The 16,978-nt window shown below is 54.5% G+C and overlaps 1 protein-coding gene across 6 annotated transcripts in view; it reads left to right on the top strand.

The window, feature by feature from the left end:
- Positions 1 to 16,978, top strand: part of BMP1 (bone morphogenetic protein 1) — a 41,527-nt gene that overhangs the window by 17,701 nt on the left and 6,848 nt on the right. For 2 of the 6 annotated variants that reach the window (XM_079142283.1, XM_079142284.1), the window contains 8 exons: positions 5,897 to 5,999; positions 7,515 to 7,631; positions 7,850 to 7,995; positions 8,137 to 8,332; positions 9,239 to 9,364; positions 10,002 to 10,162; positions 10,485 to 10,665; positions 14,489 to 14,614. In XM_079142283.1, coding sequence (XP_078998409.1) covers positions 5,897 to 5,999; positions 7,515 to 7,631; positions 7,850 to 7,995; positions 8,137 to 8,332; positions 9,239 to 9,364; positions 10,002 to 10,162; positions 10,485 to 10,665; positions 14,489 to 14,614 — 1,156 coding nt within the window. Of the gene's footprint in view, positions 1 to 5,896; positions 6,000 to 7,514; positions 7,632 to 7,849; positions 7,996 to 8,136; positions 8,333 to 9,238; positions 9,365 to 10,001; positions 10,163 to 10,484; positions 10,666 to 12,206; positions 12,328 to 13,791; positions 14,615 to 14,815; positions 14,978 to 16,978 lie in introns of those variants that run through there. The other 4 variants (XR_013764137.1, XR_013764136.1, XR_013764138.1 and 1 more) reach the window with 4 other exon arrangements.

Here is a 16,978-nt window from a genome sequence, read left to right as displayed (position 1 = left end):
ATTTTGGCTGTTGGGAGGTTGTTTTTCATTTGCTTCCCAGTGCTTAGCTTATTGCCAGAAGTTTGAATGACAGGTGAATCTGATACGATTATGCATGTCACCAGTATGCCAGCACAGGAAAGAGCCTTCTTTTAGGATCTCCCAAGTCTCTGCACTTACCCCATTAGCAGCTGAGCCAAGGATGCACAGTGGTTCCCAGGCAACAAAGCAGAGGAGGAGAGTGTTTTAAGGAGCTCATGGTCAGCAGGCAAACAGTGCAGAGAAGCCAAGAAGATAAGAACTGCAAATGTCTCTCAGAGGTGGCACATCCACCCTTGTTCCCATTCCCACCTTCTGAAATCCCACCTGTTCTTCGGGGTCCAACTCAAGTTCCTTCTCCTCTTCCCATTGCCCAACCAGGCAGAGGGACCCCTCCCTCTCCTGCAAAGCCCATGCTGCACCCTCACCTAAGTCTCTTCTTCTCGGCTGCTGGAGGGCATGGGGCTCTGAGAACTAAGAGAAAGTGGACACTTGTCCTCAGCACAGCCACTGATCTGACTTGACCAGCACCCACAGAGACCACATGGGCAATGGTGCAGGGTGTAAGTTTAAGAACCAGTGCTTGGGTTTGACTTCCTGCTGTGCTGTTTACTAGCTGTGTGATCTTCGAGAAGTTGCTTAACCTCACTGTGCTTCTGTCTGCCCTCCTGTACATTGATTGCACCTCCTCACACAGGTACCCCCTTTATGGGGTTCAAATGAGGATTAAACAAATTAGTCTACATCAAGCGCTTAGAGTAGTACCTGGCACATCGTGAGAATTCCATGATGTAGAATGTGCCATCTTTTCTGTATTCCTGTGTGTTCTATGAGGAAGCCCTAGGCAGCTTCCCTGGGTGCTTCTTGCCTGACTCCACATTTTGGGTTCTCAACTGAACCAGTTTAAATAACAAGTTGTCTTCAGCAAACTCAACTCCCATAGTGGAATTCACATTGGCTACATATTTGTGCCAGAGCCGGCTGTAAACTCTATTCATATAATTTAATTCCCCTAAGTCCTATGAGGCAGGTCCTGTAATCATTACCCTCTTACCAAGAAGGAAGCAGAGTGCCCAGAGTTCAGGGGCCCGCCTAAGGTCACACAGTGAGGCCATGTTGAAGCCAGTGAGTGGCAAGGGTTGACATGGCCACCAGCACAGGACCTGAAATGAGAAGTGAGGCCTTCTGTCAGTGCTTTCCTGAGCATCCAGCAGGCGTAAGGAGGCCTTCCCAGGTGTGGGTGCACCTGGAGACCCTGCGCCCCCATCCTTGCATCCCCCAGCTCCCAGGGAGCCGTCACGACCACCTCCATCTTTTAGGCAAACATGCTGAGGCTCAAGAAAGCCCAGCCACAGGCCCACATTCACAGGCAGGAAGTGGTGGGGCTGGCCAGGTTTTCTTTGGCAAAGGACTGTTCCCCTGCCACCAGGGCACAGCTGTTTCCACATGACAGAAGTCGGTACAACTCTTAATTAGACACCTCTGGTCTCAATATAGACTTCGCCCGGCCTCCCTGGAGGATGCTCCTAACCACCAGTGCAGGTCTCTTCCTCCTGAGAGCAGTGACCTGCGGTTCCTCCTGTGCCTTAGGAGGTCTTGGGTGGGCCTTTTGGGGCTCTGCCTGCTAGGTGTGGCTTCCTCAGATCTCATCCTCCCTGGACAGAGCTAGGCCTGCTTTTGAGGAGGAAGGAAAAGCAGATGTTTGTTCTTAGCCTGGCCGCTGTGCCAGGCACAGTGAGCAACCAGCCAGGGTTGGCTGCTGCCATCTTGTCTTCCCAGGGGTTGAAGGAGGGAGCCCCGGTCCTCTTCCCAGCACCCCTTGCCTCTCTCTGCCTCTAGGTTTCTCCTCTGAACCATTTCAGATATCAAAATATCTTCAGCAAACTCAGTTCCAATAGCAAAGTTCACATGTATTGACTGCTTACGTGTGCTGGTCCTGCTGGAAGCTGTACACACGTCACTTCCCTCAGCACTCTGAGGCGGGTCCTAAGGGGCCATGGGCAGGAGTGGCGGAGGGTGGAAATTTGGGAGCCAGGCTGCCCTCACTCAGCCCTTGGCATTCCTTCTTCCATCCAGCATCTCTTTTAGATATTTTTGTCATTCGTTAGATATAAAAATAACACATGCATGCTGTGAAATCTTGGAGCAGTCTAGAAATACATAAGTATAAAAGTAAATATTCTCCCCTTGGTCCTCCTCTGAATCCCACTCCTCAGGGGTGACTAAGCATTTGGGAACACTGGTGTGTCCTTACAGACCTTCCTAGGTGCGTGCGTGTGTGTGTGTGTGTGTGGATATGCACGTGCACACGCACACACACACATGTTCTGCATCTTGCTTTGCACTTAACTCTAAGTCATGTCCTGGTTCCGTGTCTGCTCCAGAGACTTAGCTCATTCATTTTCATGTCTGCCTGACCTCCGCCGTCTTGATTTCCCTTCAGTTAGTTTTTCAGTTGCCCCCTGCAGGTTGCCATTGATGGATGCTTGGCTTAGGGGTTTTTCAAGTTTCCATTATTACCAACAATACGTTGGCAAATACCTTTATACTTCCATCTTTTTACATTTGGGCATGTCTGCTTGTAGAGTAGGTTCTTAAAAGCAAAATCCCATTCGAGAAATATTTATTGAACACCAACTATGTGCCACATGCCGAGGAGTCCATGGTGAATTAAACAAATGAAATTCTTGCCTTCTATTTTGCTAAATGTAAAGGAGACTGAGACAAAAGCAGATATATAAGTCAGCATGCAGTTGGTCAGATGGGTGTTAAGGGAGGGAATCAGCAGGAAGAGGAAGCAGCAGGTAGGGGACATGATGGAAGCCACCCGGTCAGGGCAGGCTTCATTCTCCTCTGGTGGGTTGGGGCAGAAACCTGCAGGAAGTGAGAGAGCACGTAACAGGCGGCTGGGAGGAGCTTCCAGGAAGCAAATGCAAAGGTCCTGAGGTAGATGTGGTATGTTTGAAGATGGGTGAAGATGTGGCTATAACTAAGAATGCAAGGAGGAGAGTGGAAGGAGGTGGGGTCAGAGAGATAACAGGAGGCAAATGGTCCTTTGTGATGAGGACCTTGGATTTAACTGAGTTATGCGCATTACAGGATTTCAAGCAGGGGGAGATGTGCTCAGATTTACATCATAAATGCTCTGTTCTGGTTGTTGCTCCTGTTGAAGGCAAGGTACAGAACAAGGATTTGTAGACTTATTTCAGAATAAAGATGATACCGAGCCTGGAACTCAGAATGAAGAGAGAAGAGATGGCTTGAGATGAGAGGAGAAGCCAGGCACCTATAATTCTACCTCTTTTGGAGGCTGAGGCAGGAAGGTCATAAAATCCAAGGGCAGCATGGGCAATTTAACCAGACCCTGTCTCAAAATAAAAGGGTTGGGGTGTGGCTCAGTGGTAGATTGAACCCAGCCATGGGTTCAATCCCCAGTACCAAAGAGAGAGGGAAAGAGGGAGGGAGAAGGGCAGGGTGTGGATGTGTGCCTGGCAGCAGGTAGTGGTCCGGAATCCCCTGTGGCCTGGCTCTGTGGGTCTCTCTAGCCTTCAGGGTACAAGCACTGGGGAGGCAGCAGGCCGGATGTAACGGGGCTGTGGTCTTCAGTGAGTACCATGAAGAGAAGGAGGAGCAGGAGTAGGGGGTCAGATGCAAGAGGCACTGACAGGCTGGACCCTGTTTTCATTGGGGGGCTGCAATGCAGCCCTCTGCTGCTTCCCCTGTGGTCACCTTTGGTCATTTTCAAAAAAGAGTAAAGGTTGCGTCGTGAGGTGCTGTCTGGCTCCCCAGCAAGAACTAGACTGGATTTGCAAATTCAGTTTCAAAAATGCTGGGACCCAGAACAACTGGACGCTAATGATCAAGAGGAATATTTAGTTCTGTTTCTACAAACATGACCTCACCCAGTTCTAACTCAGGGTACCACAGTTAATAAGAGGCCTGCTGAACGATGTATTTAAACTGATGTATGAAAAAAATAATAAGAAAGAAAAGAAAAAGAAGGAACTCAGAACCAAGGTTGATGAGAAGCAAGGGACTGGTGGAGTTGAGAACAGGGACGTGCCCAGGCCTGGGGCAAGTCCCGAGGCAGCAGGTAGGAGAGCTGAGGGAGTGGATGGAGAGGAGGCTGGGAATGGAGATAAGGGGGATCAGCATTTATTGATGGTGCCAGGGCCTGGGGCAAGGCCTTCTGGGATGCCGCCCAGGAGGGATAAAGAGAGGGTAGAGCAAGGACTTCAGGGAACTGAGTTAGGAAGTGGCAGAATCACTAATGTGAGTGTTAAAGCCATCTAGCATTGTGACAAGGCCACAGGAAAGTACCCAGGGGCCAGATGCTCTTCCTTGGCAGGGCGCAGCCTTGACCCTGATATGGACAGCAGGTGCCAGCATCTGCCCTGGAGGGAGTGTTTTCCTCCTGGCCCTACCTGTATGCATTTATTCTTTGGTGGGGTTGAGAGGGGTAGTACCAGGAATTGAACCCAGGGGTGCTTGACCACTGAGCTACATCGCCAGTCCTTTTTATTATTTTATTTAGAGACAGGGTCTCGCGGAGTTACTTAGGGCTTCACTAAGTTGCTGAGGTTGGCTTTGAACTCACGATCCTTCTGCCTTAGCCTCCTGAGCCGCTGGGATTACAGGTATGCACCACAGCACCCGGCTCACTGTCTGCATCTAACTCTTCAATAAGGCAGAAAGGAGGCCTCCTGTCCCCTTCTTTAGTAGGGAAGCTCACTAATGCAGACTAGTGAGTGTCCACTGCACAGGCCTTGTGGGTCCAGGGAACACCCAGAATCCCTGCTTGTGGGAATTCTGACTGCACAGCAGGCTTGGGGCTCACTCTGGATGCTACCAAGGAAGTGGTTTCCCTCCTGGAACAAGGGCTTAACTGCTCTCCAGTGCTCACTGAGCATCTATGAGCTAAGAGGCTGCAGTGGGGGAACTTAGGACAGTGCCTGTCCCAGGGAGTGCCATAGCAACGTCAAGCTCTTATCCCTGTTTTGCACACCAACTGGCCGAGGCCCAGGGAGCTTGGGTGTTCACGCAAGAAATGCAGGGCTGAGGCCCAAACCCAGGCCTGGGACTGGAGCCTCGTAGGTGTATCTCCTCCCTTTCCAGCCTAAGTTCATAAGGGGAAGAATATCTCCTAAACCCAGTCAAAGGGGAGGATTCAGATCTAGAATTCTCCACAGCACGAACACACCTCGAATCCCTGCCAAGTAAATATGTGCTGATTGGTGACTCAGTTGTCTCTCTGTCCTCTCCTGTCTGGCCCCTTCAGTCCCGTTGTCTCAGACACCCTTCTGCCCTCACCACCGCGGGCCGATCCTGTCAATGGAGAGAACTAGTCTCTTTTTTTTTGGGTGGGGGGCCGGGTACTGGGGATTGAACCCATGGGTTTTTCACCACTGAGCCACATTCTCAGACCTTTTTTGTGTTTTACTTAGAGTTGGGTCTTACTGAGTTGGTTAGGACCTCTCTCAGTTGCTGAGCCTGGCTTTGAATTCAGGATTCTCCTGCCTCAGCCTCCCAAGGTGCTCGGATTACAGGCCTGTGCCACCATCCCCAGGCTTTTCTGTCTTAACGACATTGCTGTTTATCCTGACCTTAAGAATAGCTGACTTAGCTGTTTAAACCCCAACATGGGGGGACAGTGCAATGGAACCCCTGGTCTCACACGAGCATTTGGTAGTGGGGACAAAGGACATGCATTTTCAGTGGGAACTGACCCAGGCTGTGTGGAAAGAACACTGACCATAAATGGCAGTTAACTCTTCCCTTAGTGACCCATGTAGTTTGAAGCGGGCAGTGGCCGTGCAGCAGGCCTGGGAGGCCAGTGCCAAAGGGGGGCGGTGTAACGCTTTCTCCCCTGCTTGCCTAGATCATCCTGAACTTCACCTCCATGGACCTGTACCGCAGCCGCCTGTGCTGGTATGACTACGTGGAGGTCCGCGACGGCTTCTGGAGGAAGGCGCCCCTCCGAGGTAAAGCACAGTCCGCTGCGGCCAGCACCCGGCTGGTTCCTTCCGAACTGCTCACACCATTGCTGTCTTCCTCCTTCTCCAGGCCCATCGCTTTGTGGGGGTGACAACCTGGTGCAGGACCCAGGAGTTCTGGCATAGATAGGCCAGATTAGCTACCGAGCACTGTGACTTTGGGCCAGTCCTGCCCCTATCCAGACCTCAGTCCTCGGTGCAGTCTTTGGGGTCTCCCTCAGAGGGCAGCTGTTGCTGTATTGTTGGGGGACATCAGAGCTGACAGAGAGAGCCAGGCAGGCTGCTCTGTGCATCCCCAAACTCCAGGCGCTCTCCCTCCCTTTTCGGGACAATTTCAGAGGCCCTGCTTTGTCTGTCTACAAGGCCCCACGATGCAGCTGGGCTCAGTAGCAGCTCATTACATACCCACCGGGAAGGCTTTTAACTCACTTCAGAGGGCATCACACCTGGCACAGTGGCTTGACCTTGTTTGCACAGGACACTTTGTCCCTGGGAGCAAGTGCAAGGAGGTCAGTGGGGACTAAGTAGGTCAAAACCACAGGATCACTGAAGTTGCTTTAATGGTCATAGAATTAGGGCAAAGCAAGTCCCTGGTTGCTAGAGGACACCTGCATCAAGCCTGAGGAGCTGCGTGACATTCCTTCTCCCGCCTGGATGTCATTCTGCGTAGGGCTGCCTCAGCCTTAGCTACCTGAGCCCCACAGCCTGTGCCAGAAGCAGCCCCACGCAGTCTTGCTAGCCCTCTCCTTTCTCTCCAGACTCTGACGTTCGAATAGTTCTCATTAGTCACCCAAAGCAGCTGTCATTACAACACTTCCTCTGCAGCCATGCTAGGTCTCCAAGATTACAATTTCTTTCTCATAACTGACATTCCTAGGCCAGCACCCTCTGTCCCTTGCTGAAAGTTGGGAAACACCCAATCTTATTAGGAACACACAAATCATCTCAGTCGATTCTTAACTGCAAAGACTTCCACAGATGGCCAACCTCATCCCTTATGTTGACGCTTGGGTTTTACATCAGCGGGGATGTTTTCTGACTCAGTCCCTAGATCCTGGGATTTGTTTGGGATCCTGGGGCGCCCCCCTGCCTTTGATCCAGTGAAGGTATGCCTGTAAGAGCATGTCATGATGTGCAAAGAGAGCTGCATCCCTTTCTTGATTGTTACTTCTTTTCATGGAGACCAGACAAAGCAAGGTAAGTAGTGAGGGTAGTATGCTCTTTAAAAAGGTCTATAGTTCCCTTGCAGTCATATTAGGAGATCAGCCTTTCCTCCTAGAAGCAGACCTCTGTCCTACCCTTGAAGGTATCTCTAGGAGTTCAGAGCTAAGCTTGACCTTGGACAATCCACGCGCCATCCAGCAGGTGTGTGGTCTTAGGAACATGTGCAGGAGGGTGGCCGCTGACCAGGGCAGAGCCCCAGGCCTCCCAGAGGGGCGGGGCTCCTTCAAGATGGGTGTTGGGGGTCAGGGCTCAGGTCTCCTTGGTCCACCCTGTCTGCAGGCCGGTTCTGCGGGGGCAAACTCCCGGAGCCCATCGTATCCACCGACAGCCGCCTCTGGGTGGAGTTTCGCAGCAGCAGCAACTGGGTTGGAAAGGGCTTCTTTGCCGTCTATGAAGGTACGGGGGAGGGACAGTATGGGGTTCCTGGGCACCCTGGGCACAGTTGTGCATCTCCCTGGGAGGAAGTAGAAGGGTGGGGTTGACAGGGCAGTCAGGGGGGTCAGTGGCACTGGGAAGCTAGGGGCATGGGAAGAGCTGGAGGGGTGGGAAGGGGCTCCCAGTCAGGGCAGAATGTGCTGGCTCACAACCCTTCCCTCTCACCCCGTATCCCAAAGCCATCTGTGGGGGTGATGTGAAAAAGGACAACGGCCATATCCAGTCCCCCAATTATCCAGATGACTACCGGCCCAGCAAAGTCTGCATCTGGCGGATCCAGGTGTCCGAGGGCTTCCACGTGGGCCTCACATTCCAGTCCTTTGAGGTAGGCCAGAGGCCACATGACCTGACCCTTGAATCCCGTGTTGACGACTGAGCGAGGCTCAACACCTGTCTGCAGGCTCCCGGAGGCCGGGGCCCTGGCAGCCAAGACCGCCCCCACACTGATGGAGCCCCTGACTCCTAGATTGAGCGCCACGACAGCTGTGCCTATGACTACCTGGAGGTGCGGGACGGGCACAGTGAGAGCAGCACCCTCATCGGGCGCTACTGTGGCTACGAGAAGCCCGATGACATCAAGAGCACATCCAGCCGCCTGTGGCTCAAGTTCGTCTCTGATGGCTCCATTAACAAGGCCGGCTTCGCAGTCAACTTTTTCAAAGGTGCTGCCCCCTCTGCCCATGCCCCTCCCGTGGCCAAGCCACCTCCTTCGTTCCTTCTTCAGTCATTCAACATGAAGACCACAAGCAGTGCAAATACCAGGAGGATGATGGGCGCCCCTCCCCACCCCCCTTTTTTTTGGCACTGTGGATTCAACCCAGGAGCACTCTACCACTGAGCGACATCCCTAGTTCTTTTTATTTGTTTTTTTTTTTTTGTTTGTTTGTTTGTTTTTTTAAATTTTTTTGTGGAGTAGGGGAAGTGTCCAGGAGCAAATCTGAGCCACTGAGCCCTATCCCCAGCCCTTTTCTTTTTTTTTGAGACAGGGTCTCACTAAGTTACTTAGGGCCTCCCTATGTTGCTGAGGCTGTCCTTAAACTTGTAATCCTCCTGCCTCTGCCTGCCCAGCCCCTGGATTACAGACCTGTGTCACCATGCCCTGCTCTTAAGGAAATGTGGGCAAAATGGAGAGAAAAACCCACAGAGGAGTAGAGGCTGGAGAGGCTCAGGGAGAAAGTAAGGCAGCGTGGATTTTTTTAGCATGACCTTGGGCAGGGTATTCTCCCTGAGACTCAATTCCTCACCTGTAAAATGGGCACAAGTTTTGTGGAAGGACTGAAGGGAAAATGAAAGAGGAGTCCTTTGGCGGAGAATAACAGCACAGGAGGCACTGCAGAGTGGTGGTGGCTGCCAGCCAGCCCGTGTGCCCTGTGGGGTCCCCTGGGTTCTGAACAGGCATGGCTCTGGGCTGGGCTCAGCTAAACAGGCTCGTGAGACATACCCTTGGCTTTTCTTCCCATGATAGGTGGTCACAGGAAACCTGAGGGACCCTGGCCTTGACCTTAAGCAGAGGGCAGGAAGAAGGGGCCAGGACCTGGGGTCTGACACTCTCTTTCCTTTCCCCGCAGAGGTGGACGAGTGCTCGCGGCCCAACCGCGGGGGCTGTGAGCAGCGGTGCCTGAACACCCTGGGCAGCTACAAGTGCAGCTGCGACCCTGGCTACGAGCTGGCCCCAGACAAGCGCCGCTGTGAGGGTGAGTGCCCGCCTGCCTCCCGCCCCCGTTCCCACCCTCGTGCTCTGGGACAGTGCCCTTCCTGGAAAAGCTGGAAGCATTCCCTAGTACTCTGTTCCCAACTGAGGGGTACGAGATGCATTGACGTCGTTGCCGCGGAGGAGACACGCTGGCTTCGGGGATTGTTCTTACTGTTCTGTTGATGTTGATGTTGACCTGCCGATTGATACCACCACACACCAGAGGGTCCCGATTCACGATTTGGAACCCCCTGGTCTCTGACAGGTGCTGAGTCTCAGTCTCTGGGCACATCCTCAAGGGGCTGGTGACAGCACTCTCTCGGCACCCTGAGCAGCCCCCAGGTGTGCTTCCCAGGTCTGCCCACTGCACTGCTTTCCCGAGTCCCTCCCTGCCTGCCTCCCCGTAGCAGAGGGGATAGAAATGGCCCCAGCAGAGCCCTTGGGCCCCTCTACTCCTTCCTCCAGGCTCACCTCTGGAAACACCCATCCTCCCCTTTCCTCCTTCCTGTCTGTCCCAAGCCCTCGGACTCTGGATCGCACAGACCTCTTTTCCTCCTAACTGCATCCCAGGCCAGGTGTTGGATCCCTCCCTAGAGTGGGGATTCCTGGCCATGATGCCACTTCCTGTGTCCCCCCAGCTGCCTGTGGCGGGTTCCTTACCAAGCTAAACGGCTCCATCACCAGCCCAGGCTGGCCCAAGGAGTACCCTCCCAACAAAAACTGCATCTGGCAGCTGGTGGCCCCTACCCAGTACCGAATCTCCCTGCAGTTCGACTTCTTCGAGACTGAGGGCAATGATGTGAGTGGCTTCTGGGGCCAAGGGGGACAGGAAGGCATGGGGCATGGGAACTCAGCTCAGAGCCCGCCTGTGCCCTCTGAGAGAGGTCCAGGTGGAGAGTTTGTGAGAACGTGGAGGAGACTGCTCCCAATTCAGGCAGGTGGGGATGCAGGACATTGTGCTGGAGTCAGGGCCCATTGGGGCATTATAGGGCACCCAGCAGGACCCGTGGGGGGAGCAGAAAACTAAAGGCCAGAGGATCTGCAGGATGACAGCTTCCCTAGGGCGGTCATGGTCAGGAGAGATGTCCCAGAGGAGGCAGCTGGAGCTGGGCTCTCCACAGGTGTGCAAATACGACTTTGTGGAGGTCCGCAGTGGGCTCACGGCTGACTCCAAGCTACACGGCAAGTTCTGTGGCTCCGAGAAGCCTGAGGTCATCACCTCCCAGTACAATAACATGCGCGTGGAGTTCAAGTCTGACAACACGGTGTCCAAAAAGGGCTTCAAGGCCCACTTCTTCTCAGGTACCCCCAGATTCCCCAGCTCCCAACCCTGCCTCCCCTCCGAGGACAGGGCTCCCTTCCACCTGCCTCTGCACCCCTGTATTCCAGCCCTCCCTGGTGCCCGGCCTACCCCCTGCCCCCCCCCCCACTCACCACCTACCACCAGGCCAGCTCCTCCAGTGTCTGAGCCCCCAAGGCCATAATGGTGCCAGACCGAAGCAAGTGCAGAATGTCTGCATATAGAAATGGAATGTGGGGACGTTCCAGGTACTCAGGGCCTGCATGCCAAGGCCTGAGAGAGGGCAGGTCCTGGGGACGGGGATCAGTTTGGCTGAGAACACAGGGTAGAGGAGAAAAGAAAGTGTTTGCCTTGGACTCTGGGGCAGATTATCTGGCAGTGGCCAGACTTTCTAATCAGACCCAGCATAAGCTGAACGGGTTAATGCTGGGGCCTTCTGGAAGGGAGTCGCCTCCCTCCATTTAGTCCCAAAGACTTCCCACTCCCCTCAGCCCTCGGGGGTGGGGGACCCGGTCCCTCGGGATCTCTTGACTGAACTGCCCCACATAAGGCTTGGCTCAAGTCCCTGGGCCCCCATCTGGGTGGTCCAAATGGTCCTCAGCCCCCACCGCCCCCACCAAACCTCTCAGAGCTCAACCTCCAGGGGCCCAGGAGGCCTCTTCTCTACTTGACTCCCCCAGCCTTTGGCCCAGGGCTGGGCTGCAAGGCAGCTGGTGTCCTCCAAAGGCAAAAGGGCCGTAGCTCAGGCAGTAAAGGGCAGGAACTCTCTGGAATGGAGCATGAGGACAGCAGGAAGCCTGTGGGCTGGCCGGAACAGGTGGTTCTGTGGAGTAGTGGTGAGGAAACCCTCACCCAGCTTTCCTGGTGGGCCGGGCATAGGGTGGGCAGGAAGCCCCAGGCTGTGTCCATGCCACCTCCCTTTTCCCCTCCTCGCCCAGGGTCCTGCATCCTCGAGCCCCCTATGTGGCTGCCCTGCACCCCTGCCTGCCCCACCCGGATGCCATGCACCTGCCCTGTGCACTGGTCCCCTGCTTGGCACTGCCAGCCACCCTGCTCTGCTCTAGTGCTCAGTTGGGCTTGTGCCCTGCAACCCCTGCCCCACTGCTTGCTGAGACCCTTTCCCTGCAAGGCCAACCCTTCCTTCCCTGGGCCCACCTAGAAGTCCTAGAAGGTGTTTACCAGAGGGCTGAGGGGACGTGACTCCTGCTCGGGGCTGCTCCGCCCTGGGAGCCATTACCTGCTTACTCTTGTCTCTTCCTGCCCTTGTGTTGCTCCCATCTTGGAGGGGGCGGGGCCCACGCTCGTATCTGACAGGCCTGGAGTCATTGTCCTGCCCCTCAACCTGCATGACCCATGCCCACCCACTCAGCCCTGCATAAGACACAGGGAACCACATTGGCATATGCACGTGCGCGCGCGCACACACACACACACACACACACACGCATTGCCCCATGGCACAAGAAACTTGGAGAGGACCCTCACCCTTGGGCATCAAGGTTTAGCCCTCAGGGCCTGGGGCTTCTGACTCTGGGCCCCCCAGGAGGGGGCTCTTTGGACTTTTGGGACACCCATCGAGGAGACCCTAAGCCAAGAAGGAGAAGCAAGAGCCTGAAGACCTTCGGTCTGGCCCCAGCACCTCCAGGGCCTTTGGGCACTGTAGGGTGAGTGCCATCTCCTTGTTGGCCCGCGCCCACTTCCCCTTGCTCCTGTCCCTCCCGCAACTTGTTCCTCAGGTGCTGAGGTGGGACTGCCCCTTCCCCCAGCCTGTGCCAGAGCCCCTGCCCTGGATGTAGAGGTAGCCCTTCCTGGGACAGACTCCCTCACTCATTCCTGCAGCTACCACCTCACCCACTCACTCAATCTTCTGGCAAGTATTTATCTTACCCATTCTGTGTGCCAGATGCTAGATTAGGGGTGCAAACACTAGCCAGGCATGGGCAGGCATGGGAAGGACAACCCCACTCAGTGTGGGAGCTGAGCCCCAGCTCCCAGCAGTCTGGCAGCATCCTCCGTGAACCCCAGGACAGGGCATGGTGTGCCTCTCACCCCACTGCCCACAACCAGTGTACAGGCAGTGTCCTTAGGCCCTCCGGCAGGCTCCTCCTGATGTGCGGAGAAGGAGCCCTTGGGAAGGGACCTGGCGATTTCATCTCCTGGCCCCATATTCCTGCAGGCCCCAACAGGTCTGGCCCGCCTGCCTATGGGTGGGAGAAGCAGAGCCTCATAAGAGCTGATGCTCAGGCCCTCAGGCTCCTCCTGAGAGACCAAGGACAGGGACCCCGTCACAGACCCACCTGGCCAGCGGGAGTCTTTCCACCACATCTCTGGAATTCTGGGCGTCCTTTGCACCCACACATCTCCCCTGGATGCCCACCTCTGTGCCAGCACACCATTCCCCAAATGACCACGGGCAGACCTGAGAATATGTGGCTGTGGCATACACACGCCCAACACCATGTGCGCGTTCGTTTCGGGGGTCTCCTAGCACGTGAGCAGTGCTGTGTGAGTGGGCTGCTGGGGAGCAGGTATATGTGCCTTTGCATCCTTGTGTGGTGTCCCACAGCCTCGTGTGCGGGCGTGCCCGTCTCCCTGTGTGTGTCTGCCTGGGCGTGGTGTGTTGCGGGTGTGGGTCTGTGTTGGTGGTGTGGACAGTGTGCATGTCTGTGCTGCTGTGTCTGGACATCAGCATGTCTGCGTGGGCAGCATGTGTGCGGGCTGTGCGTGAGTGTGTCTGCGTCTGACGCGCTCTGTCCATGCCCTTGTGGGAGCGGGAGCGCGAGCGTGCGGCCTCCCAGCCCCCTGCACACGCTGTTCCTGAGCCAGCGTCCCCATTTCTTGCCTTCCCGGGGTGCACGCCTCGTGCATGCCTCAGGTCATGCTGTCCCTCCAGGCCTTCTCCCTGCCACAGGCTCCACCCCTGTCGCTGTGCCTCTGCCCCTGCTGACCCAGCCCCCATTGGCCTGGCTGCGATGACATGGCCATCCCGCATGTGTCCGCCCTCCACCCCGCCTTGCCCTGCCTAGCTGCCTCAAGGCCGGGGTCTGGTTTTCACTGCTTTCCCTCCCTGGTCCCTGCCCTCCACCCCCACCCCTCGGTCCCTTTTCTCCTTCTCTCTGTCGTTTCAGAAAAGAGGCCACCTCTGCAGCCCCCTCGGGGACGCCCCCACCAGCTCAAATACCGAGTGCAGAAAAGAAACCGGACCCCCCAGTGAGGCCTCCCAGGCCTCCCAGACCCTTCGTTACTCAGGAAGCTCACCTTGGACAGACGGAGTGGGCTGGGGGCTTCGGAGCCCACCCACCCCCTGCCTCTGCTCTGCCATTCCGGCCACCTCCTCTGGCTGGACAGAACTGGTGCTCTCCTCTCCTCCCCTGTCCCCCTCAGCCGACAGGGGAAACTTCCCTGCCCCCCTCCCATTTTGATGGTGTCTGTGACATTTCCTGTTGTGAAGTAAAAGAGGGACCCCTGCGTCCTGCTCCTTTCTCTTGCAGTCTGCTTGTCCGTGTGTCTGTTTTTCCACTTGTCCGTCTGTCCAGTAAGCAGGTAATGGTAGAAGTCCCGATGCTGGTCAGCTCCAGCCCCTGGCCCTCCCTCCACCCCACTTCCACCTTCTTTCCCCACAGCTGGGCCCCGCTCAGCTGTCTCCGCTTGATGCAGTGCCCAGGACCCTGTCATCGCCTTGGCCTCCCACTCCCACCAGCCCGCTGCCTGTCACTGGCTCTCTCGCGCTCTCCTGGTGGGGGGAGCCCAGCCAGGCCTCCTGCTTCCCCTGGGGCCACCAGACCTCAGCCTCATACAGACCAGGCTGCCCTTATTTGCCCCTAGACAAGGACGAGTGCTCCAAGGACAATGGCGGCTGCCAGCAAGACTGTGTCAACACATTCGGCAGCTACGAGTGCCAGTGTCGCAGTGGCTTCGTTCTCCATGACAACAAGCATGACTGCAAAGAAGGTAAGGGCTGCTGGAGACCACACTGTCAGCTGGGGTGACTAGAGCCACCGGGCATTCCAAAACACCCTGGGGCATCAGACAGGTAGGTCTCCGCACTAGGGGTGGAAACCAGCAGTGTCACCTCCACTGACCTTGGTTGAGACTCATGGAGCAAGTGCCCACTGAGGTCACCTCACTTCACCTCCCACCTTCCCTTCCCAGGGTATTCAAACTGTGCACTGGAGGTCTCTCATTGTCTGAGTCAGGAGAGGCGCTCACAGCTGCCCGAGGCTGTTTTCAGGCTCTTCCTGAAGGCTAAGTGCAAATCTTTCTCTTTGTAAAGACCTCCTACCAGCACACAGGCCGGCACACAGAGGAGAGCGGGTAAGAGCACAGACTCTGGAGCCAGGCTGCCCAGCCCCATTCTACCACTTAGCAAGCCGAGCCACGACCTACCACCTCTGCGCCTCCTCTGCTCCTGTGTGAAATGTAGATCATAATCATCCCTACCTTAGAGGGGCAGGGGGGAGCCCTGGAGTGCCCTGAACAGGCACAGTTGTGTGTTTCCATGATCAGTTACATTTCTGACCCCTGGAGATAACAGAACAGGGCTGCTGCCTCCCTGTGAAGTTCTGCATGTGCGTGTCGAATATCCCTAATCTGAAAATTCAAAGTGCTCCCCAACTGGAAACTTTCCATGATGCCACAAGTGGAAAATTCCACACCTGACTGCATGAGATTGGTCACAGTCAAAACACAGGCACATGAAAAATAGTGCATAAAATTACCTTCGGGCTACATATATAAGGTGTACGTGAAATGTGAATGAATTTCCTATTTAGACCTCAGGCCCATCCCCAAGATATCTCATCTATGTGCAAATATTCTAATATCAGAAACATTTCTGCCTAAGCATTTTAAATAAGGGATACTTAATCTGTGCTTACCAACAGCTCTCATGTCACAGTGGTACATACCTATAATCCCAGTGACTTGGGAGACTGAGGCAGAGAATTGCAAGTTTGAGGCCAGCCTTAGCAACTTAGCAAGACTTCAGCAACTTTTTTGTTTTGTTTCGTTTTGTTTATTTATTTATTTATTTTTTTGCGGTGCTGGGGATCAAACCCAGGGCCTTGTGCTTGCAAGGCAAGCACTCTACCAACTGAGCTACCTCCCCAGCCCCAAGACTTCAGCAACTTAGTGAAAACCTGTCTCAAAATTAAAAAGAACCGGACTGGGGATGTTATTTAGTGGTAAAGCAACCCTGGGTTTAATCCCCAGTACAAAAAACAAAAAACCCAGCTGTCATGCCATCACCCATATCATCCAATACCTATTTGGACACAATATACATGGTCTACTTCAGGTCATTAATCCCATGTCCTCTGTCTACTGAGCAGTATAATTCCAACAGCACAACACAGACCCATCTGTACCACTGTGTGACTTGAGGTGAGTCACTTAAACCTCTCTGAGCTCCAGTTCCTCGCCCATGAAATGATAAAGAATGGCACCTACTTTGTAAGGTACTAAGACTTACAGACATTGCTCTGAGCACTGAGCACAGTGCCTGGCAAATGACTCTTCACCATGATTAAGTGGACAACACAGTTGACGGCAGTGATGCGTACTTGTAACCCCAGCAGTTCAGGAGGGTAAGGCAGGAAGATCACAAGTTCAAAGCCAGCCTCAGCAACTTCATGAGGCACTAAGTAACTTAGTGAGACCCTATCTCAAAATAAAAAATAAAAATAAAAGGGATGGGGATGTGACTCTGTGGTTAATTGTCCCTGGGTTCAATCCCTAGTACAGAAAAAGAAAGAAAAAAAAAAAAAGTGGAACCCAGGTGGAAATAAAAAAGCTGCTAAGCAGAATAAACAGAACCGAAGCACCCCACAGTGCACAGGAGTTAAGAGCTCTCCATGTGTGGAGCTCCTGGTCCTTGGAGCACTCACATCTTTTAGCTCAGGGGGCCTTATCTGATCTTGTCTAAACTATTCTGGCTCTGTAGCCTCCATGGAAAAGAGGGTTTTAATAATGAACAGCATCAACCAGAGAGCCAGGAGAAGATGTTCCCCTCCTGGGAAGATGCCCTGTTCATCTGCTTGTCTGATTCACTTGAGAAGCACCCAGGGTCCCTCACTCAGGTGCAGAATAATGACAGATCAGTTCATATCCCCTGGCCCATGAAACACCCAGCACTGCAGTTCTGCCGGGGATTGGAGAAAGGAGTCCCCCGAGCAGACTAAAGCCTAGCTGGGGAGAGACACCAGTGTGCAAGGGCAGCAGCAGGGAAGCTGGTGTGGAAGTGGGGCAGGCAGAGTGGCCACGGAAGCTGCAGATGGGCGATGAGGACAGCCCTCAACTCAGCAGAGAGAAGGCAGG

This window comes from Sciurus vulgaris, assembly GCF_902686455.1.
Source record: "Sciurus vulgaris genome assembly, chromosome: 5".
Taxonomy (NCBI): Eukaryota; Metazoa; Chordata; class Mammalia; order Rodentia; family Sciuridae; genus Sciurus; species Sciurus vulgaris.
This window is presented reverse-complemented; position numbering and strand designations above follow the sequence as displayed.